Raw genomic sequence first — 23,576 nt, 5'->3', positions numbered from 1 at the left:
ATGTTTTAAAAGAAGCTGGTATATAAGTCCTCTGCTGTAAATTATCAGTGCTCCAGCCACTGATTTAATTAAATCTTGCTCATCTCTTCCATAGTACTCCCCTAAGCTAATTGACCACAATTCAGTTTAAAGGGATTCAACGTTTTTCCTATTGCAGGCAAAACATGATTTGCAGTACATTCTTTGAAAGAGTTGTTAATCTGAATTAATGACTTACTTTGCCTACATTTTGAAAAGTGGAAATATTTTTATAACTTCAAAAGGAAGGGGGGGAATCACAATCAATATTTAGTGCCTTAGGGTAGTTAAGTGTTTTCTTGATTGCTTTCCACACATTAAAATATTCAGAATCATAAAGACTGAATTCCTTGTTTTGAGGTCAGTTGCAAAAACAATTCAGACTCTCTGAACTATTGAAAAATAGTCTCTCTTACATAGCGACATTTTTTAAATCTACATCTGCCGCATCACAACCAGCATTTTCACCAACAGTATTTAAAATCTTCATGAAGAAAGGATCACTCTCCTATACGTTTGGGAATTTTGGCCCCCTGACTTCAATTAAGGCACACTGGAAGCTACAACTCAAACTTCAAACATACTTTCAAAGCACATTTTCCATATGGAAATTCTTGTCCATTCCCCCCCACCAACACCAACCCCCCCCCCACTTTGCTAGATGAAAGGAATGTAAACCACAAACCCACCAAAACTTTAAAGAAATTCTAAAGTACACAGAGAATGAGGCAAAAAAAGGGGGGGGGAGGAAGCCCCTTTCACAGGGGAAGAGAACTTTCAAGTAACATTCATTATGGTCTTTCTCCACATCTCAATCATGATAGTGATTGTTAGAACTTCTTCTAACATCTGATAGTGATTATTGTAACTTCTACATCGCTTCTGGTAATTCTTTACATTTTAGGGGCCAGCAAGAAATGTCAACAAATTCTGACATTCAGCCAGCTGAATACCTTTGAGAGATGGTCAAACTTCAATATTATGTCCATGTTTTAGCAGTAAATATGCAACATGTCCAAAACAGGTCTTGAGAAATCTACTCATGTAGTTCCTGACCAGTGGCCTATAAGCATATTATGAATGCCGGGAACTTGGTAATTGTTGCTATGTCAACATTCACTTAGTTACTGGTATTAATCTTATAAATAGAAGGTCTCAAGAAAAAGAAATGTCAGGCTATTTTTAAAGATAATTGCCATTTATTATTGCCTAAGGGAAGACACACACGTGCACACACACGTACCATCTCTACCAGCAAGCATTCAAAATGCTCTGTGATTGCCTTCACATCACATACACATAGAGAGCAATCCAACACTTTTGGGAAGTATGAGTGTATCTCAAAAGTACAGTGGTATCTCTGTTCTAGAACGTCTCGAACCTGAACGCTGAAAACCCAGAAGTAAATGCTTCCGTTTTCGAACGCACCTCGCTACTGTCTCATTGAGGCAAGAGTTACTGGAATTACTAGGCCTGCACTGTTTAGCTGTTTTGAATAAAACGTTAACGTCACTGACGCCATGTTTTTATTGTTGACCTACGCTTTACTCTAGCTCCTGACACAGGGTCTGAACGTGTCAGGCGGCAAAGATGGACCAGGAATGAGCCCTTGGGGTCGTAAGGTATCCAGAGTGTGGTAGCTATGTAAAAAAGGTTAATTCCATGCCAGGGATCATTAGGAAAGGAACTGAAAATAAAACTGAAGATACCATAATATCATGATAGAATTTTTTTATATATATAAATAATTTTTATTCATTTTCAATACAAATATACATCAACCACATCGAAATTTTTCACATATTATCTCTTTTGGACTTCCTTCAGCTTCTCTGCCAATCATCCATATTCAATTTTTAATTAATTATGAATTGAAAGGTCAAATAAAAGAGGTGTCTAAATGAATAAGGATGTCGGAAATGAATAAGTCACAGGAGGAGATTTGGGATGCGATTGCCATGAATGAACAAAGGCACAGGGAAGTGAATCTTAGGTTGAGATCTGTGCCCGAGACACAGGGTGAAAATATCAGAGAGAAACTAATAACAGAGATAGCACAATAGTTAGAGTTTGAAACAGAAGAGGTTGCAAAACAGTGCAAAATGCTTTCAGGATGAGAGTAAGATCAACCAAATCAAGAAAATTTCCAGGAGACTGTTTGATCACTTTTAAAGATAAAGAAATGAGAAACCTGATACTTCAGAAGAACAGAGAAAAAAGATTAAATATTGATGGGAATTATATAATTATTTTCAAAGACATTCCAATTAGATTATTGAAACGTAGAGAGCCATATAAATCACTGGTGCAAATTCTCAATAAAAACAAGATTGAATTCAAATGGGAATTCCCGGAGGGGATTTCCTTTTTTTATAAAAGTAAGAAGCATAGACTTACGAGTCCAGAGGAAACAGGCAAATTTCTTAGAAGATATAAGGAACTGAGAGCAGATGAGGAAGAAGCTAAAGGAGTGGAAAGAGGAATTGGAGCTACAGGTGGGACCGACCTGGAGGAAGAGGAAGAAGAGAACGGGAAAAAGACAGAAGAGGAACAACAAGAAGAAGAAGAAGTAGACAGGTTATAGAAAAGTAATCTAAATTAATTTAATTAGGAAGACATCATGGCGTTGAAATTATGGAATTGGAACATTAATGGGATGAATGACAGAAAAAAACGGAATAAAATTGAACAATATTTGAAAAGGAAAAATCTGGATATCATCTGTCTACAAGAGACACATGTGGCAAGAAGGCACAGAAAAATTTTGATTAATAAAAGATTAGGAAATGAATTTATATCTTCGGACAAAGCTAAAAAAAGAGGGGTAGTTTTATATATAAAAAACAAAATAGAATCTCAGCAATTTTTTAAGGATGAAGAAGGAAGAATTATTGCTGTCCAGATCAAATGGCAAGGGGAAAATTTAATAATTGTTGGGATCTATGCACCTAATGGAAACAAGACCAAATTTTACAAAAACTTAGAAGAAAAACTGTTTGAGTATATGGACCAAAAGATTATAATAATGGGAGATATGAATGGAGTAGTTTCATTGGAAATGGATAGACTAAGAGACAAAGGAATAAGTAAAGAAGGAAAACTACCTAAGACTTTCTTTTCATTGAAAAAGAATTGTAATTTAATGGACATTTGGAGACTTAGACATCCATTAGAGAAACAGTTTACTTTTTATTCTGAATAATATCATGATAGAAATTTATGGTGCGATCACGTTTGGAACACTGTATACAGTTCTCATTGCCTCACTTCAAAAAGTAGCGTACTTTTCTGTCTGTAAGACACCCCTGCGTATAAGACTACCCCTATTTTGGGGGACTCAGATTTAAGAAAATGGGGGGGGGGGAGAGATGCCACAGAGTTGTCAAGCTTTTTTGTGGAGGATTGTCCAGAGCTGTAGAGCTTTTGCACGTGTCACAAAATCAACATCCCGTCTGTCCTATCACCAGCAGAAGCTGCCAATTGCCCGCCCAACTGCCAGAGCATCAGCCAATCAACACCACCCATTGACAAAGCAACCAATAAAACGCAATATAGTTGCTGGCAGCCACGGCAGCAACCAATATAACGTCCACCCTATGGACCACCCATCACAGCTGTCAACTTTTTCCTTGTGAGGAATCCTATTTGGAATAATGGAATTTCCCTTTAAAAAAGGGAAACGTTGACAGCTATGCCACCCATGTATAAGACGACCCCTACTTTTTAGCATGATTTTAAAAGAAAAAAACCATAGTCTTACACACGGAAAAGTACGGTATATTTAGAGTTTGGACTCTGCCGTGGGGATAGACCTCATTCCTTGAATGCCAGGCCATGGCTGAGAGCAGAGCTATGCCAAAGCTCAAACTCTCTTGTGTGAGTTCAAACAGGGACAAGTGCTTGGAGTAGGAATAGCCAGCAGTGAGGGGAGGCACTGCAGGCTCGGCCTCCCAGGAGCAGCATCACTGCCATGTACCACCAGGATGGTTAGTAGGGTGGGACAGGGCTGGACTATATGGAAATGGCGGAAATGACCGGCAGAATCCGAGACCAGGGAGAAGAGACGATGGAAGAAGATTGGAAAAAAATTAAAGTATGTTTACAAAAATATTGTAAAATTAATGAATGTTAGAAGTATATTGGAATGAAGTTATACGGTTTTAGCAGAAGGAATATTAAGAATGATATGAACAGTAAGTGTTAATGCGTTAAATTGGGAAATTGAAAATTAAATTGTATTATGATAAATTAAATATTAAATTGAAGAAGAGGGAAAGGATTTGTTGAATTAGATAATTTGAACTAGAATACAAAAAAGGGAGGTGTGAGGAAGTCGAGGAAATAAGCTAATGAAAGATGTGGATATAAAATCTGGATGTGTGTTTTTACTTTTGTTTTTTTTCCTTTTTCATGTTGTATTGTTATATTGTTTTTACTTCAGTTTCTATTGTGGATGTATTGTTTGTTGAATTTGTGTACTGTTTTTTCTTTCTTTTTCTTTTATTATTCTATATTGTCTTTCTTGATAGAAGTATAAAATACCTAATAAAATTTTTTTTTATTTTTTTTTTTTAAAGGGACAGGGCGGTGGGAAGATTGTGACAGCTTGGGCACGCCAGATTGGCTCTTCCACTTCACTCAAACTGCCCTGCTCTCAGCACTGCCATTCATCACCCCATCACTTTCCTCATAAATAGCAGAGGTGCTGCTACTGGGAGGCCAGGGTTGCAGAACTATCTCTCACCACAAACCGCGCCTGTCTTGCAGCAATGCTGCTCTTTGTTTAAGAAGCCTTTCTCTGGATTGTGACTCAGACATTTGGTGGGATAATGTACATTAGGTCTGGGCCCAGCCAAAGCCGAAACCAAATAAGGGAGACCTGGACTTTGGCAAAGTCAAGCAGAAACAACTCTGGGTTGGGCTGTCTGGAGCAATCTGGCACACTCAGGGAGCAGGGAATTGGGTGGGGAGGAAGGGAAGGAAAGCAGCCTCACTGTGTTCCCCATGAAAGCATTTGGATACTTTTTCTTTCCAATCAAAAGATTAAAATATGTTTGTTTGGTTTTTTTTAAAAAATATTTATTAGAAGTTTGGAAATTACAGAAAAAAGAAAAAGAAAGAAAAAGAAACAATAAAAAATTTAACAAAACATACATTACAATTACAATAAAATAGCAATACAACAATACAAAAAAAGGGGGGGGGAGAGAGAAAAAAGTCCAATATTCCATATCTTTACCTTTCATTAACTTGTTTCATCGACCTCCTCACACCTCCCTTTTTTGTATTCTATTTCAATTAACTATTTCAGCAAATTCTTTCCATCTTACTCAATTTTTGTTCTATAATTTATCTTAACGATCAAAAGATTAAAATATGTTTGGACAAACTTGCTTTTGTCGTTCTTTTCTTCCAGTAAATCTTCCAAGTCATTCCACTTGGCATCTGTGTTGAATCTGAAATTGTTTTTATGTATGTAATGGTTTTTTAAAGAGATTTTTATATGTGCAATTATTTAGCAGTTTGTACATATGAAATGGGTATATGAATGTTTTTATTGTATTGTAAAATAGCACTGAGATCCCTTATAGAAAGCAAATCACAGTAGTAGTAGTAGCATTGTATGCAAGTTCCTAATATATTCTTTTCTTGTCCAACTATTTACACAATATGCATTTTTCCAAAAGTCTCCTCAGAGCTGCTAAAACGTCTCGGTTCCTCAGGCTGTATATGAATGGGTTCAGCATGGCTGGGACAATGGTAATGAACACTGAGTTGATCATAGCCTTTTCTGCTGAATAGGAAGATACGGGGGTCATGTATGTTAAAATGGCCGAACCATAGAAGATCCCCACCACACACAAGTGGGACAAGCAAGTCCCCAGGGCCTTGTGGCTACTTCCGGAGGAGCGGGACCTCAGAACCTGAAGGAGGATGGCTGTGTAGGAAGCCAGGATGATTGAGATGGGGATGAGGAATACTAGGAATGTTCCGAGGTATATTGATTTTTCAAATGCAGAATTGTCGGAGCAAGAAAGCTTTAAAAGCGCTGTATAATCACAACCGATGTGTCTAATCACGTTGGACTTGCAGTAGGGAAGAGGCAGCACGTAGAGGGAACAGTTCAGGGCCTGCACAGAAGACCAGAACCAGGCAGCGACTGACATGATGTTGCAGATTTTGCTCCTCATGAGGACTGGATATTGGAGTGGCCTGCAGATAGCCACGTACCTGTCATAGGACATGGTTGCCAGGATGAGGCACTCTGCCCCTCCCATGACCAGCGTGACAAAAATCTGGACGGCACATCCATAGAGTGAAATGGTGTAGCTGTGGGTTGCGAAATCCACGGTCATTTTGGGAACGATGGAGAGAACTTGGCAGAGGTCCATGAAGGCCAGTTGGCTGAGGAAAAAGTACATTGGGGTCTGTAGACCGGAGCTCATTTTAATTAAGAACAGGAGGAGGCTGTTTCCAAGGAGAGCGATAAGCGACATGAAGAGGATGACACCAAGGAAAAGGGTGGGTGACCTTTGATACTGAAGTCCAACAAGAAGAAACTCCGTCCACGACGTTTTATTCTCATCCCCCATTCCTTCTTCATTTGTCTGGATTTCAGCTGAGTAAGATACAAGGAGAGAATATGTGGCGAATGGAAGTCACACTTCCCTGTGAAAAAAATTAGGTAAAGCACCCTTAATATTATAATGTTATAATATTATAACTGTGGAGTGGCAACATTTAAAAATAAAACATGCCGTCTTCAGTTACAAGTGGTTTTTGAGGGTAAGCTACGCAGCTAAAACCATCCTGTTGGAGACATGGAGGAAACCTGGAAAGAGAGGGAATAGATCCAGCCCAGGCTAGCCCTTTCAAAGAGTTTTCCACCATAATGTTACATGCTATTTTTATTTTATTTTATTAGTTATCAGTTTTTGTTTCGATAATTTTTTGCTGTTAAAATTTTATAACACAAATAGAACAATGGAACGTTACAGTAGGAACGAACCATACAGAAAATCTTAATGAGAAAAGAGGGAAAGAGATAAATAAATAGAAGAAAAAAGGGTGCAAAACACATCGTTCTCAAATCTCCACTTCTTATGTTGAAGAAATACAAGCACAAAAAAATGAGTATAAAAAGTCAAGGGGTGGGGGAATAGTTTGTCTGTTTTATCTTACCATATTGTGACCTCCCACAATGGCTTAGCCAACATAAAAACATGTCATATTAACAATAATTAAAAGGGAGAGAGTGAGAAAGTCTAGTATTGTGACACAGCTTTGAGTACTGGGTAGTCTCGACAGCCTTGTAACCACCCAGAAGTAGCCATTTGGCTTTGAGATGGGCTTCTTGTGGAGCTCTTCACAGCACGTATTAGCAGCTGGGAGCTGGAGAAAATTGGCCATTTGGGTTTTGATGGTCTGACCTATTCACCATTCCCAAAATACAGCTATTGTGTGTGGTGGGCCAAGGATCAGGAGGAATGATGACCAACAGCAGATCCTGCCATTATTATTTTTTAGCTTGACAGACTTCTTTAGCCTGATAGCTGTATATTCCCAATCATTTGTGCACTGCAACTTTCCCCCTTCCCCTTAGCTCTTCCTAAAAGTAAGTTGCTTGTCTTCACTTGACAACATGGCCAGAGGGGAGACACAGGAAAGAAGTGAGTAAGAGAAAGGCTCCCCGGGTGTCTTTGTGTCTCAAAACTCAAAGGTAACTCCCCAGCTAACTAACGCTTTCGGTGAGCAATTTGCAATGGTGCCAAAGTTTGAAATGGCAAATTTGCATAGATGCCAACGGCGTGAGTTGCCAGATTGAACTATGTTGTTGTTGTTTAGTCGTGTCCGACTCTTCGTGACCCCATGGACCAGAGCATGCCAGGCACTCCTGTCTTCCACTGCCTCCTGCAATTTGGTCAAACTCATGCTGGTAGCTTCAAGAACACTGTCCAACCATCTCATCCTCTGCCGTCCCCTTCTCCTTGTGCCCTCCATCTTTCCCAACATCAGGGTCTTTTCCAGGGAGTCTTCTCTTCTCATGAGGTGGCCAAAGTATTGGAGTCTCAGCTTCAGGATCTGTCCTTCCAGTGAGCACTCAGGGCTGATTTCCTTAAGAATGGAGAGGTTTGATCTTCTTGCAGTCCATGGGACTCTCAAGAGTCTCCTCCAGCACCATCATTCAAAAGCATCAATTCTTCGGCGATCAGCCTTCTTGATGGTCCAGCTCTCGTGCAAATCTTCTGGAAGACGGAGGGTTACCAAATGGCAACAAACAAAAGACTACTTGCTACCTCTCAGCATTGCCTAATGCCCAGGGTTGTTGTGAACAAGACATGGAATTGAGTGGACATTTGTATTATCATTTGCCACTATTACACCGGACACTAAAGCGGGTATCAGTGGTGCTATTTTTCTAGAAAAAGAGGTGCTGGAACTCACAACGAACACCTCCCTTGTTTTCTTACAAATGACAATGGCACCCACCTTATTGGTGCTGGAACTGATTTCCGGTGAGTTCTGGCTGAAAAGAAAAAAGCCCTGGGTATCTCACCCATAGTGCCCTGAGTTCATTGGAGAAATGGTAAACTTTTTTTTTTTTAAAGTAACATTCACATTACTTCAAAGGCTCTGATAAGCACACAGAGGGAACTATGTATTCTGCCCAAAGTCAGTGTAGAATATGCCATAGAATTCTGTGTTCGTGTAGATTTCTGTTCTCTGTTGAGATCTGTTGAGATACATTTCTGTTTCTGGGGTCTTTTTCTCACCTTGTATTTTGTAAACAGGGATGCAACCATATAATTGATACTGAAGCAAGAAAGATCCTTCACCTCAAACAGATTTGCTCTTCTCAGCACCAGAATTAGGTTCACAATTTCAGGTGTGCTGGTTACACACACACACACACACACACACACACACACACACAAAACACTTGTGTCCCCCCCCCTTTGGATTGTGTTTGCCTATCCCACATTCACTTGCAAAGGATTTTGTGTATGAAAATTGATGTTATCATCATCAGATATGCCAACCACAAAAAGCTGTGTTGAAAATGCAACCTATATAAATATTAAGAATCACATACCTGTGTCTAACGCATGTGTTTCTGCCAATAAGTAGAAAACCGATGTGATTTTTAGAAGCTGTTGGCCTTTAGATGTTCTGCTGTGAACTTTCAGTGCTCCAACCATTGATTTAATTAAATCTTGCTCATGTCCTCCACCATAAACTATTGACCATAATTCAGTTTTAAAGTGTTACAGCCTTTTTCTTGTTGCAAGCAAAAAATGATTTACAGTACATTCTTTAGAACAGAGTTGTTACTCTGAGAGAATGGCATCTATTTTTCTTACATTTTGAAAACCATAAATATTTTTATAACTCCAAAAGAAAAAGAGAGAGAAAACCACAATCAATATTTAATTTTCTTGATTGCTTTTCACATCTTAAAATATTCAGAATCACAAACCCTAAATTGCTTGATTTGAGGTCAGCTAGGAAAACAATCCAGACCTTGTGAACTATAAATAATGCTCTTTCTTGTACATTTTAAAATCTACATCTCCTACTTTATATCTGCAAAATCTTTACTTAGTCCCACAGGGTCTAGCAGTAAGAGAAAAAGGTGCCTTTTTAAAATCTATATTATAATCAGTATTTAAAAACTCTAAGGAGAAACGATCACACTCCTGTATATTTGGGAATTTGGCTCCCCAACTTATTAAGTAATACTTTCAGAAGTGGAAGCTACAAGTCAGACTTCAAACAGTACATTGCCCGCCCCACTAGATAATGGGAATCTAAAGATAGCAACATATGCTACTTCTGCAGACATGGGTTCCTCCAAGCCAATGCCCACTAAATAACATGAATGAGAGAGCAGAAGATTCCGGGGAGAAGTACAGGCCTCCATTCAGGTTTTTTTTTATGAGGTTGACGTTCTTCTGCTTGATTCCCTTTATAGCTTAGGTCTCTGTAACTGTTCCTTTCTAGGTCTCTTACCTGTCCAAATATCTGTCAATCTTTCCATGGGGGAGCAAGAGCAGTCTGAAGGAGTGGCTGACTCTCTCACCTGTAGCCAACATCCCAGCACAGAAGTTCTCAAGAGGGTGGAGAAAATGCTCCTGTGGGGATATTTGAATGTAGCTGGGAGTTTGCCTTTCCATCATAATTTACTTTATGGGAACTGATGAGAGCCAGGGTGGTGTAGTGGTTAAGAGCGGTGGACTCGTAATCTGGTGAACTGGGTTCGCTTCCCCGTTCCTCCACATGCAACTGCTGGGTGACCTTGGGCTAGTCACACTTCGCTGAAGTCACTCAGCCTCACTTGCCTCACAGAGTGTTTGTTGTGGGGGAGGAAGGGAAATGAGATTGTTAGCCGTTTTGAGACTCCTTAAGGGGAGTGAAAGGCAGGATATCAAGTCCAAACTCCTCCTCCTCCTCTTCTTCTACCAAAGTTTGATAGAAAGGATCTTCCTTCCTTCCTTCCTTCCTTCCTTCCTTCCTTCCTTCCTTCTTTCCCTTCCCTTCCCTTCCCTTCCCTTCCCTTCCCTTCCCTTCCCGATTCCTTGTGAGAGGCATAAATATGTATCACATTGGGCTTACAAACTGACACCAAAGCTTTGTAACTGGTCCAACAATTTGGGTTGAGCATGACTCAAGAGTACTTAGCATCAGTTCTAAGGCAGTCAGAATTTCTCCAATACAGGCTGCTTCGATATGGGCTGCAGACACCTCCCTAATATGTAGAGGATGAATGGGGTTCATTTATTATCAGTTATTAAGAATCTGGCTCACAATTTAGCTGCCAACCACGGCCTCACTGTTGAGTATATTATACATACCCTCCAACATTTCACCAATGAAAATAGGGACATCCCATTCCATAATGATAAGTTTACTATTTATACCCCACACATCTGACTGGGTTGCCCCAACCACTCTGGGCTGCTTCCAAAATATATAAAAACATAATAAAACATTAAACATTTTTTTTAAAAAACTTCCCTATACAGGATTGCCTTCAGGCAGCTTGGGGGTTGGATTACTCCATACCCTCCAACATTTCTCCAATGAAAATAGGGACTTCCTAAGGAAAAATGGGGCATTCCAGGATCAACTCAGAAACTGGGACAACTTCTCTAAATCAGGGGTGTCCCTGGAAAATAGGGATACTTGGAGGGTCTGTATTATAACAGCCACACACTTCAAGCTCCTGTAGAATTGCATACAGCATCTCACGGCGATATTGCAGTGGCAATGGCTAAGCAGTCTCTATGAAGGAGAAGACGAGGTGTGGAATATGTTTGACAATGCTTTGAGGCCTTGTAGGAAGGCCCCTGCATTTGGCACGGCAAGACACAGGTGGAATCTACACACATATAAAAAACGCCGTAAAAAGGCTTAAAAAAAAAAGTTTAGAAAAACACATCGAATTTGGCGTAGCTCACTGTCGCCATCTATTGTCTATTACAACCCATTCAAAACGTTTTATTTGCAGCTGTATAGCTGAGTCCACACAAAGTGATGGGAAGACTTTATGATTAGTGCTGCACCAAAACTTTATCCCATTTCCCCATCGCTGAGCATTATCCAGCAATTAATGAGGAAAGAAATTGTATTCGAAAATCATCAAAGGGATGTGAACATTTTGCGTCAATATTCAGCAAGCTGCTAGTATTAATCTTACAAACTAGGTAAAGTTAAAGGGACCCCTGACCATTAGGTCCAGTCGTGGCCGACTGGGGTTGCGGCACTCATCTCACTTTATTGGCCAAGGGAGCCGGTGTACAGCTTCCATGTCATGTGGCCAGCATGACTAAGCCACTTCTGGTGAACCAGAGCAGCGCACGGAAACACCGTTTACCTTCCCACCAGAGTGGTACCTATTTATCTACTTGTACTTTGATGTGCTTTCGAACTGCTAGGTGGGCAGGAGCTGGGACCAAGCAACGGGAGCTCACCCTGTTGTGGGGATTTGAACCGCCAACCTTCTGATTGGCAAGTCCTAGGCAAGTCCTAGTCCCACAGCGCCACCAGCATCCCTCAATCTTACAAACTAGGAGGCCTCAAATAAAAAGTTAGGATGCTTTAAAGACAATGACCATTTATTGTTGTTTAAGGGAATAATCCACTATCTCTAGCTGCAAGCATCTAAAATGCTCTGTGATTGCCTTCACATCACATACCCACAGAGCGTGATTGAGGACTGTTGGAGAAGATAAGTGAATATCAGAACTATGTGAGTGGAGCCAACTGAGTGAATTTCCTGTGTACTATAAATGCAGTCAGCACCACTCAAAAGGCCAAGGTCACCATGCCAAAGGCACACATCCCAGTAGGGGACCCATTGACCAAAGAACCTGGCCCATCTATTCCAACATCCTGTTCTCACAGTAGCTGACGACGCCAGAAACCCCAGACCCTCCCAGTGTCACTCTTTTCCAGGGACCGTCCCACATTTACAGAAGCCACCCCTGTTTCTGATTGGATCCCTGGAATGTCCCGCTTTTCCTTCCCAATTGCTGATGCTCGGGGTCACTGAGCGTCACATTGCAAGTCAAAATATTCAGGCAGGCCTAAAATATATTTTGGCTATTATGTCATTAGCCAGAAGGCTGCAATCCTAAGCCTTCTTACCTGGGAGAAATACCCCAACTGAATTCAATAGGACTTAATGTCTCTGATTTACATAGTTAGAATCGCACAGTAAGGGAATAACACTGTAAGGGTTAACTTTTTAACGTATTATTCGACTTTCAGCCTTAGGGATTACTGAAGTTGGAAAAGTTCACACCTTAGGGATTAAAGTCAGAACAAACTCATCAGCTGATGCAAGGACTTCACTGGCTTGAGTCCAGGGCCCTATTATTTCACTTATGCCTAACGCTTGCTAATAGGAAGAAAAATGTCCTAGATGTTATTTTTCCATTTCTGGCTTAGATACTAGATAATTAAGACTTTTGCTGAGTTTTATTGGGTGATACCAATGCACCAGGTAAAGAAGTAATGAGAAAATTGGAGATTGTACCACAGATCTCAAAAGCCCTAGCATTTGGTGGCATGGAGGCATTGAAATTGAAATGACAAGCATTTAGGCATATTAATGCGACATGCCCCTAGTCACACATTAACCCACATGTGTATAAATTTGGATCAACAAGTAAAGGTAGACGGTAAGGTAAAGGACCACTGGACGGTTAAGTCCAGTCAAAGGTGACTATGAGGTGCAGCGCTCATATCGCTTTCTGGCCGAGGGAGCCGGCGTTTGTCCACAGACAGCTTTCCAGGTCATTTGGCCAGCATAACTAAACCGCTTCTGGCAGAAAAGAACACCGTAACGGAAACTAGAGCGCATGGAAATGCCATTTACCTTCCCACCACAGCGGCACCTATTTATCTACTTGCACTGGTGTGCTTTCGAACTGCTAGGTTGGCAGGAGCTGGGACAGAGCAATGGGAGCTCACCCCATCATGGGGGTTTGAACCACCAACCTTCCGATCAGCAAGCCCAAGAGGCTCAATGGTTTAGACCACCCGCACCCCAAGTAGGCATGATATTTCAAGATTATGCGCCCCAAGTCATGCTATGCCATGGGGTTGCTGCATTGTTCCTTAATTCCTAGGGGGAATTAGCACATGATTGCTGAGTCCCTGTTTGGACGAAGCAGAAATCTGTTTAGTCTTACAAAATGCCAGAGCTATGCAGAGGATAAAATGGCTTTGTGGATAAAATCTGCCAAAATGGTTACAGAAGATAAAATGGAGAGCTGGAGCAAAATGTGTACATAAAGATCATAAGCACCATTGTTATTAACTAGCTCAGTGCAACTGGAACTTTGCACGTGCCCCAGATCTCTGTGTGTGCTTTGGTTTTACTCTAAGCGATAAGCGTGATGTGCATCACAGAGAGTCAGAGACGCTCTAGATTTAAAAAGAGTTCAGTTAGACTCTTGTGTTTCTGAAGGACTGGCTGCTGTAGAAAGGGACTTTACCTGCAGTGAAATAGCTGTATTGATCCCTAGAACTGCTGCATCATTCTAATACAAGTCAACACCCTTAATCAACCTGAATTAGACTCTGTGAGTTACCTTACTGCTTCAGCCCTTCTCTTTCTATGTTTCCTTCTTCCAGATTTTGCTGTCTTTCTGCCCACATACATTCATTTTGTTTGTTTTGTTTATTTATTGCATTTATATCCCAACTTTTACCCACGGAGTTCAAGGTAGTGGACATGATTCTCTCCCTCCACCAATTTTATCCTCACAGCAACACTATGAAGTAAGTTAAGCAGAGAGACAGTGGCTGACCATAGGTCACGCAGCGAGCCTCATGGCTGAGTGGGGATTCGAACCCTCAAAGTCCAACACACTAACCATGACACCACACTGGCTCCGCAGTGGCCAAGTGGCAGGGATGATGGAAGCTGCAGTCAAGTCTGACAAGATCTGAAGGTTCACCTTCGACTAAGAGATAACAAGGTAAAGAAGATTTGCCTTGGAGACTGAGTGATTCCTATAATTTTGTAAGCAAATGTATCATATCAGTATGGACACGTGTTTTTGATTGTTCTTCCCCACCCCCTGTTGCAAAGGCGTTTGACATGGTGTCGTGGTTCTACCTTAAAACCTTGAATATTTATTTCGAAAACTGAACGAGTGTGAAATTTTGTTGCCCCTCGAGGTGCCGTTAATACGCCACACATTTCACAAAGAGCTTTCGCAGAGCTGCTAGGACATCCCTGTTGCGCAAGCTGTAGATAAAAGGGTTGAGCATTGGGGGGACGACAGTAATGCACACTGAGTAGATCATGGCCCTTTGTGCTGAGTAAGAGTTCATAGGAGCGGTGTAGGTCAGCATAGATGCCCCGATGAAGATGCCCACGACACAGAAGTGGGACAGGCAAGTCCCTAAAGCCTTGTGCCTTCCCTCGGTCGAGCGCATCCTCAAGACTTGCACCAGAATGGCGACGTAAGAGGAAACAATGACTGAGATGGGGAAGAGTAGGAGGACCACATTGTCAAGGTATACCACAATCTCAAAGGCAGAGGTGTCAGCGCAGGACAACTTCAGCAAAGCCGGGAACTCGCACACGAAATGGTCGATCACGTTCGAGCCACAGTACGGCAGAGAGTGGACGTAAATCGCAATGACCATGATGGTCAGCGATGCCGTAGACCAGATCCCAACAGTCATGATGAGACAGGTGGTTCTCCGCATGAGGGTGGGGTACTGCAAGGGCCTGCAGATGGCCACGTACCTGTCGTAAGACATGACGGCCAGGATGAGGCTCTCTGAGCTCCCCATGGTCAGAGTGAGGAAGATCTGGGCCACACAACCGCCGAGCGAAATAGTGCTCCTCTGCGTTAAAAAGTTCGCAGACATTTTAGGGACTACAATGAGGATCTGGCCCATATCCATGCAGGACAGTTGACTAAGGAAAAAGTACATTGGCGTATGAAGCGAGGAGTCCATTTGGATTAGGAGAAGCAGGAGACAGTTTCCCAGCAGAGCAACGGAAGCCATAAACAGAACGATGCTAAAAAATAAGGTGGGGGTCCTTAGATGCAGAAGCCCCACAAGATGAAACTCTGTCCAGGATGTTGCATTTTCATGACCCATTGCCTTTTCCTTGGGCTGGAGCTGAAGACAAAAAGACAAGATTTAAGGAGAAGGAACTCACAGAAATGCCAGGGTTTCTTTCTTTCTTTCTTTCTTTCTTTCTTTCTTTCTTTCTTTCTTTCTTTCTTTCTTTCTTTTTTGCTGTGTATTAACGATGATTTGGGGGCTCATGATGGGGAAGTTAGATATTATCTCACTTTCAATACTCTTTGTCCCTGCAAAAGGTTTTGGGTGGACATACTACATCCTTCGCTATTGGTGCACGTCCAATAACTTCCTGCTGAAATTTTGCTTACCACAAAGGTTTGCTTTTTGGGGGGGGGTGTTATTGTTCCACTTTTGTTGATCAATGGTGCAAGGGTGCTCCTCAAGACAGCAATAATAATAATAATAATAATACAGTGGTGCCTCGCAAGACGAAATTAATTCGTTCTGCGAGTTTTTTCGTTCTGCGAGTTTTTTCGTCTTGCGAAGCACCACTGTGTATTGACGGTTTCCCATAGGAATGCATTGGCGGTTTTTTAAAAAGGCGCAAGACGTTTCGTCTTGCGAAGCAAGCCCATAGGGAAATCCGTCTTGCGAAGCAACTCAGAAAACGAAAAACTCTTTCGTCTTGCGAGTTTTTCATCTTCCGAGGCTATCGTCTTGCGAGGTACCACTGTAATAATAAATTATTATTATTATTATTATTATTATTATTATTATTATTATTATTATTTTATTTATACTCCACCCATCTGGCTGGGTTTCCCCAGCCACTCTGGGCGGATTCTAACAAAAGTCATTAAAAACTTCCCTAAACAGGGCTGCCTTCAGATGTCTTCTATAGTTGTTTATTTCCTTGACATCTGACGGGAGGGCGTTCCACAGGGCGGGCGCCACCACCGAGAAGGCTCTCTGCCTGGTTCCCTGTAACCTTGCTTCTCACAGTGAGGGAACCGCCAGAAGGCTCTCAGAGCTGGACCTCAGTGTCCGGGCTGAACAATGGCGTTGGAGACGCTCCTTCAGATGCAATATTGCAATAGCATTGGGGGAGCATGACAGAACAATGAGCCCACTGCCACAAATGTGCAATGAGTGCATCAACGGCATGTTGTGGAATGCACCCGCAAAGCAAAGCAAAGCAAAGCAAAGCAAAGCAAAACATCAGAATTCTGGAGGGGCCCCAGGTTAAATGTTTTTTACATGGACATTTCAAACAACAACGTTTTAAAAGGCACAAGGTCTTCATCTGACCCCCCCAACCCCCCCCCAATGTCAGACACAACCATGCTAACAAAGCCTTGTAGCACTTGTAACGTAAAGATACAGTGGTACCTCGGGTTACATACGCTTCAGGTTACATACGCTTCAGGTTACAGACTCCACTAGCCCAGAAATATTACCTCGGGTTAAGAACTTTGCTTCAGGATGAGAACAGAAATCGTGCAGCGGCGGCGCAGCGGCAGCAGGAGGCCCCATTAGCTAAAGCAGTGCTTCAGGTTAAGAACAGTTTCAGGTTAAGAACAGACCTCCAGAACAAATTAAGTTCTTAACCCAAGGTACTACTGTATTTGGATATCAATGGAAAGGTGCTGATGGTAGTTTCCAGCAAGTTCATAGATCTCCATTCAGAAATTTCCTAAGTGTGCTGGGCCAGGGCTGCAGCTCAGTGGTGGAGCATCTCCAGGGTCAATCCCAGGTATCTTCTAGTAGGGGTGGGAGAGACTGCCCTGTCTGAAGCCCTGCTGTCAGTGTTGGGAATTCCATTCCACCCTTTGATGCAGATATGTGGATTGTTACATTTCACATGTCTGTTCACATTCCAGCACAGATTGCTGGCGTGAACAGAACTTCTGCTCTGTATTGCTTTTGTTTTCTCTCTCCGAGAAGAACGGCATGGAGAGAAGCCATGTTTTCTTTATCCTGATTTATGTAGAATAAATGCGTAGTTTAGTATCGTATCCACGCCTCAAGCCTGATCTGTTGTGCTGTTTACCCTGCTGAGTACTGTGTGCTTAAGCCTGCACGGCAGCTTGAGTCACAGACGCACGTCGGAGGAGCAGAGGTCGATGGATCTCTGCAGCGGCAAGGCTCACAGAGGAGACGCTCCATCTGGGGCCAAGCCAGCTGGCTTTTCATCCCCCGATTCCAACAGTCAGCCAGTGTGGACAATGGTGAGCTTAATGGACCAGTAGTCTGACTGGGTATAAAGCAGCTTCCTATCTTCTAAGATGAGGGACACGGGTGGAGCTGTGGGTTAAACCACAGAGCCTAGGACTCGCCGATCAGAAGGTCGGCAGTTCGAATCCCCACGATGGGGTGAGCTCCTGTTGCTTGGTCCCTGCTCCTGCCAACCTAGCAGTCCAAAAGCATGTCAAAGTGCTGGTGGGAAGGTAAACAGTGTTTCTGTGCGCTGCTCTGGTTCACCAGAAGCGGCTTAGTCATGCTGGCCACATGACCCAGAAGCTGTATGCCAGCTCTCTCGGCCTATAGAGCGAGATGAGCATCACAACCCCAGAGTCAATCACGACTGGACCTAATGGTCAGGGGTCCTTTTACCTTTACCTAAGGAAAAGTCTAGGATCAAATCAGAAACCAGGACGGCTTCTGCAGGAATCTTTTGCCCAATGTGGGGCTTGAACAGACAATCCTAGGATTTAAAGTCTCATGCTCTACTGCCTGAGCTATCACACCAACCACATGTTCCATTAATTTCTATAGAAGAGCTAGCCATTTGCTTAAAGCTGCGTGCTCCTCATACATTTAAAGCAGATGAATTCCCCCATGGATTCCTGGAAATTGTACTTTGTTAGGGGTGGGAAAGAGCTGTAATTCTGTGAGGAGTAAAGGGGGTTGGACTAGATGACCATTGGGTCCCTTCCAACTCTACGATTCTATGATTGTCTCTGATACGGCCTTTCAGATATCTGAAGGCAGCTATGATTTGTCCCCATAACTTTCTCTTTTCCAGGCAAAACAGCCCCAAGGCTTTCAACCATTCATCATAGGACTTGGTTGGTTCAGATCCACCCTTCGCAACAGCAGTAACAAAAAAAAGCACATACCTTCATGTGTTCCTATATTAGCTGAAAGAGAACCGTTTAGATCCTTGAAGGGCTAAATTTCCAATATTCAAAGACAATTAGCTCCTTAAAGGACACAGCTTAGATGAATTACTATGGACCAAGTAGATCCAGGCTTCTATACAGACCCTGCATAAAGCATCAGAGAGCTAACCTATGGACAGGCGCTCTCTCCTCGTAATGTACCTTCTGCCTGTTTCATCACACCAACCTATTGAACGAAAGGTAGGAAGGTTTCTGCCAGAGATCTGACATCAGCGACTCTGGCGTGCTGAAAGGTCTTAGACACTATTCCATCTAAATACTGCACGAAACAGAGCTGAGCTCCCTTGCCGATGACATGAGTCCTTTGGGTAGAAACCGGTGCTTATTACTTATAGTTTCTAGTTCTATTGTGACCAGGGTGAAATCCCTTGAGGAAAACTGTTTTCTGTTACTTTGATCGGTCCTAAATTGAGACTGGCGTTTGCATCACTAAAGCCACTCAAGGTTTACAATGTAGGTTCCAGTAGGGCATTCTGGTTGATTGCTGGCTTTCGGGAATTTGATCCCCAGTCTTCAATTAATGAGGTGTTGACCGTAGTGGCAAGCATCTCGAAAGGATTTAGCCCTTTAGGGCACCTTGCCATAGCATAGCACATGGGTGTTCCTTGAGATGCTTCTGCATTCGCCTGTTAAGAAATATGAAGGGACTTCTCTAAATGACATGGAATCTGTCCATTTGCTAAATCAGTCTGGGATTCCCTTAATTTTCAGTATTCCCAGCACCATTTTTCTTTCTTTCAGGTCTCTTCACACGATATTCTAGAGTAGGACTGTACTGGATTGACAAGGGCCATTTCTCAGCTATTCCACCAAACTCAAACTGTGAGAGCCAGTGTGGTGTAGTGGTTAAGAGTGATGGACTTGTAATCTGGTGAACCGGGTTCGTTTCCCCGCTCCTCCACATGCAGCTGCTGTGGGCTAGTCACACTTCTTTGAAGTCTCTCAGCCCCACTCACCTCACAGAGTGTTTGTTGTGGGGGAGGAAGGGAAAGGAGATTATTAGCCTCTTTGAGACTCCTTAGGGTAGTGATAAAGCGGGATATCAAATCCAAACTCTTCTTCTTCCTCTTCTTCAAAATCCAACTGTGGAGGCAGCATATAGCCAGCATGGCTGGCAACCATCAAAAACTTCCTCAATGAATTGGTTCAACACTTGTCTAAAGCCATCCACGGTGGTGATCATCACTGTTGGAGCAAGTTCCACAGTTTAGCTATGCACTGGGTGAAGACGTACTTTCTTAATCCGCCCTGATTCTTCCAACATTTGGCTTCATTGGAAGCCCAAAAGTTCTGAGCATCCAGAAAGAGGAATATTTTCTCTCTCTATCCATCTATCCACCATCGATTTATATAAAGGTGATTTTATTAAGGTTTCTCAGCTCTGTGTCAAAGATCAACATTTTCACTTTGCAATGTTATTATAATTTATTTCTCGTCTGTAAAGCTCAACCAAGAATTTAACTCCCAATTAAAGGAAACTTATTTGCTATGGGCCTAAAGAACGAACCTTCAACCCTAGATTTTCTGTGCGCTGATAGGAAGGGGAATTGCGCCCAACATGGCCGTTGTTACAGAGGGAACTAAAGTTAAAAGCTTAAATGTGAGACCATTTCTGCTACATACAAATCAGGCTTAGATTTGTTCTCTGAACAAAGCAATACTGGCACACTGCGATGCAAGCAGAAGTCATTCAGCACATGCGAGGAGTTGAATACCGCCCTCTGAAATAAACATTGGTTTCTGAAATAAATGTTCATTTCTGAAATGAATGCTTGATTTCAGTGAGCCTACTCTGTGTATGACTAAGTGTGGAACCAACCTTTGAGTGCTTATCCATAACCTAAGAGACATGGCGCAATGTACACATAAGCAAACCCAAAGTTTCTCCTAGGTAATTGAAGGAGACCTCTGCAGGTGATCAGAATGTAGTTGGGAGTGTGACAGACACGCCTTGGGGCTGCCTCTTGGTGACCCAGCAACCAATGAAAGCTGGCAAGACAATCAACCAGTCAGGAGAGAAAGACTAGAATTTAAGTTACATGCTGACAGCATAACAATCATATAAGGATGATACAGGCACACAAGGTTTCACTTTGTGAGTAAGGTTAGCTAAATGCTTGAAGGCGCTGACTGGGTGTTTCTGGCTAGAGCTCTGATAGCTGTTCTAGGTGGGGAAAGCCTACATAAGACTTGGTTTGTAAGAGAGTGCTCTTCAAAAGTTTATCTGAAAAGAGTTTTGTTTTGAACTAAACTTTCTGCCTTACCTGTGAAACCATCAAGCATTAAACCATGGGTAGGCATTGGTAAGACACATTCTACTCATGTAAAGAAGAAGAAGAGTTTGGATTTGATATCCCGCTTTATCACTACCCGAAGGAGTCTCAAAGCGGCTAACATTCTCCTTTCCCTTCCTCCCCCACAACAAACACTCTGTGAGGTGAGTGGGGCTGAGAGACTTCAGAGAAGTGAGACTGGCCCAAGGTCACCCAGCAGCTGCATGTGGAGGAGCGGAGACGCGAACCCGGTTCCCCAGATTACGAGACTACCGCTCTTAACCACTACACCACACACGCTGATTCCCGGACAGTCTGCAGGCCGGACTGAGAAGGCGATTGGGCCACATCCAGCCCCCGCACTTTAGGTTGCCTACCCCTAGTTTAAACAATCGTTAACCTTTCTGCCTCTGCTTATCTCACACAGAGAAGCTTCCAGTAGCTTCCAGAACCCTCTTGAATGAATTAGAATAGGAAAGCTATCTATACATTAGATCAATCCTTTCAGCACTAAGAAATGCAAACTGACATGATGATGGTACAAAACACTGAAACTATTTTGTCCTGGAATGGTGTCTTGGGTCATAGAATCATAGAATCATAGAATCATAGAGTTGGAAGAGACCACAAGGGCCATCGAGTCCAACCCCCTGCCAAGCAGGAAACACCATCAGAGCACTCCTGACATATGGTTGTCAAGCCTCTGCTTAAAGACCTCCAAAGAAGGAGACTCCACCACACTCCTTGGCAGCAAATTCCACTGTCGAACAGCTCTTACTGTCAGGAAGTTCTTCCTAGTGTTTAGGTGGAATCTTCTTTCTTGTAGTTTGGATCCATTGCTCCGTGTCCGCTTCTCTGGAGCAGCAGAAAACAACCTTTCTCCCTCCTCTATATGACATCCTTTTATATATTTGAACATGGCTATCATATCACCGCTTAACCTCCTCTTCTCCAGGCTAAACATGCCCAGCTCCCTTAGCTGTTCCTCATAAGGGTCTCAGGTACTTGAGCCTAGCTGCCCCATAGAAGAGTCCCACCACCACCAAGTGGGAGAGGCAAGTGCCCAGTACTTTCTGACTCTTTCCTAAACAGCGGGCACCAAGACTTGCAGAGAGGTCTCCAACCAAACCGCCGCTATCAGAGCCAGGCAGATATTCCTCCTAGTAAGGACCGGATGTTGCAAAAGCTTGCATATGGCCCCATACCTGCCATAGGACATTGCTGCAAGGATGAGGCATTCTGCCGTACCCATCATCAGAGTGAAAAATATCTGAGCTGAACATCTAGCCAGAGAAATGACATTCATCTTGCTTACAAAATCCACAACCATTTTAGGGCCAGTGGCAAGTGTTTGACAGATGTCCATGAAGGCCAACGGGCTAAGGAAAAAATACATTGGGTGTGAAGAGCAGAATCCACCTGGATCAGATAGAGAAAGAGGCTGTTTTCAGAGAGGACCATGATGAACATAAAGACCAGCAGAGCAAAGAAGAAAGTGGGCAACCAGGTTTGGCTTTGAAAAACTCTCAAAATTCAGTCCATGATGTTGCATTGTACTTTCCATTCCTTTTTCTGCTGCCTCACAAGAGTGCAATTATAGGCCACAATCAGGTTTCATACAAGCCATGTCTGGGGCTGAAAGTATAGCCTATATCCAGACCAACACGGTAAATGTAATAAACCAGGGTTGCTATATTTCAGAAGGTGAAAATCCGGACACTGAAGTTGTTGTCTTTTGGCCAAAGTTGATGAGGTTTTCTTAGTTTTGTCCAAATTGGTTGAGCATTTTATATATATATATATATATATGAATGACATTTTTGAGCTATTTTTTTAGGATATTCGCCAAAATCTAGACTTCCAGCATGTAATGTCAGTGGTGGTGGGTTCAAAGAAAACCAGATCCACAGTCTAAGTACAATGGAAGCATTTAACTGGAGCTGAATCAAAACTAGTACTATTATTTGTTTCTTGTAGGGTTGCCATATGTTCAGATTTTTCCGGACGTTTCAGTGATTTCCGGCTGCCGTATTCTGGCTATGTCACCACCATTGACATTACCGTTGTAAAAAAATAATTTATTTGAAAAAAGATAATTTAGATGAACGAACTTCTGTGTTCAAACTGTCTTTCTGCTTTTGAACAAGTTTTAATTTGCTAAGTGCTACTCAGTCTCTCATTAAAACTTCTTTAATTACATTACTCAGGGCGAAAATAGTCTTAGTCTTCAACAAGACCCATTGGTACATGTTAATTGGGTTCATTAAAGAGCTGTTGTTTTAACAAACTAAAACTGTTTTGTAAAAAATAACCTCAAGGGGAAAGGTTTCAGTTAATAAGGTTCATTGCTTCTGGGAGGTAGTTAGTTGTTGCAAAGAAGCACTTCAGGGAAACTCTGAGATATATGGAACTCTTCAAAAGTTTCTATTTGAAATAGCCCATGATGGATTCTCAAGAGATTTAAATTTATTTGTTTTGATTAGATTCTGTATTGATTTTTTTCCCACAGGAAAATTATCCCAGATCATAAGATGTATCATTAAGA

At 42.2% G+C, this 23,576-nt stretch overlaps 4 protein-coding genes across 6 annotated transcripts in view; 1 reads left to right on the top strand and 3 right to left on the bottom strand.

Annotated features, from left to right (window-relative positions):
* LOC310670490 (E3 ubiquitin-protein ligase TRIM7-like) overlaps nucleotides 1-23,576 on the bottom strand; it is a 329,122-nt gene that overhangs the window by 199,771 nt on the left and 105,775 nt on the right. The gene's annotated exons all lie outside the window — the stretch shown is intronic.
* LOC310670789 (olfactory receptor 2D3-like) overlaps nucleotides 1-23,576 on the top strand; it is a gene marked incomplete at its 3' end in the record, with an annotated part of 126,299 nt that overhangs the window by 95,758 nt on the left and 6,965 nt on the right. The gene's annotated exons all lie outside the window — the stretch shown is intronic.
* Nucleotides 5,676-6,611, bottom strand: LOC310672946 (olfactory receptor 2AK2-like; the record flags this gene model as incomplete). The annotated part of the gene is made up of 1 exon (XM_083430629.1): nucleotides 5,676-6,611. One exon carries the CDS (start codon nucleotides 6,609-6,611, stop codon nucleotides 5,676-5,678), a length of 936 nt encoding a protein of 311 aa, XP_083286755.1.
* On the bottom strand, nucleotides 14,716-22,492 carry LOC310672945 (olfactory receptor 2AG2-like; the record flags this gene model as incomplete). The annotated part of the gene is given in 3 exon segments (XM_083430628.1): nucleotides 14,716-15,432; nucleotides 22,383-22,432; nucleotides 22,435-22,492. Coding segments are annotated over 3 exon segments (825 nt in total).

The sequence above is a fragment of the Podarcis tiliguerta genome (genome assembly GCF_965153285.1).
Source record: "Podarcis tiliguerta genome assembly, chromosome: 2".
Classification (NCBI taxonomy): domain Eukaryota; kingdom Metazoa; phylum Chordata; class Lepidosauria; order Squamata; family Lacertidae; genus Podarcis; species Podarcis tiliguerta.
This window is presented reverse-complemented; position numbering and strand designations above follow the sequence as displayed.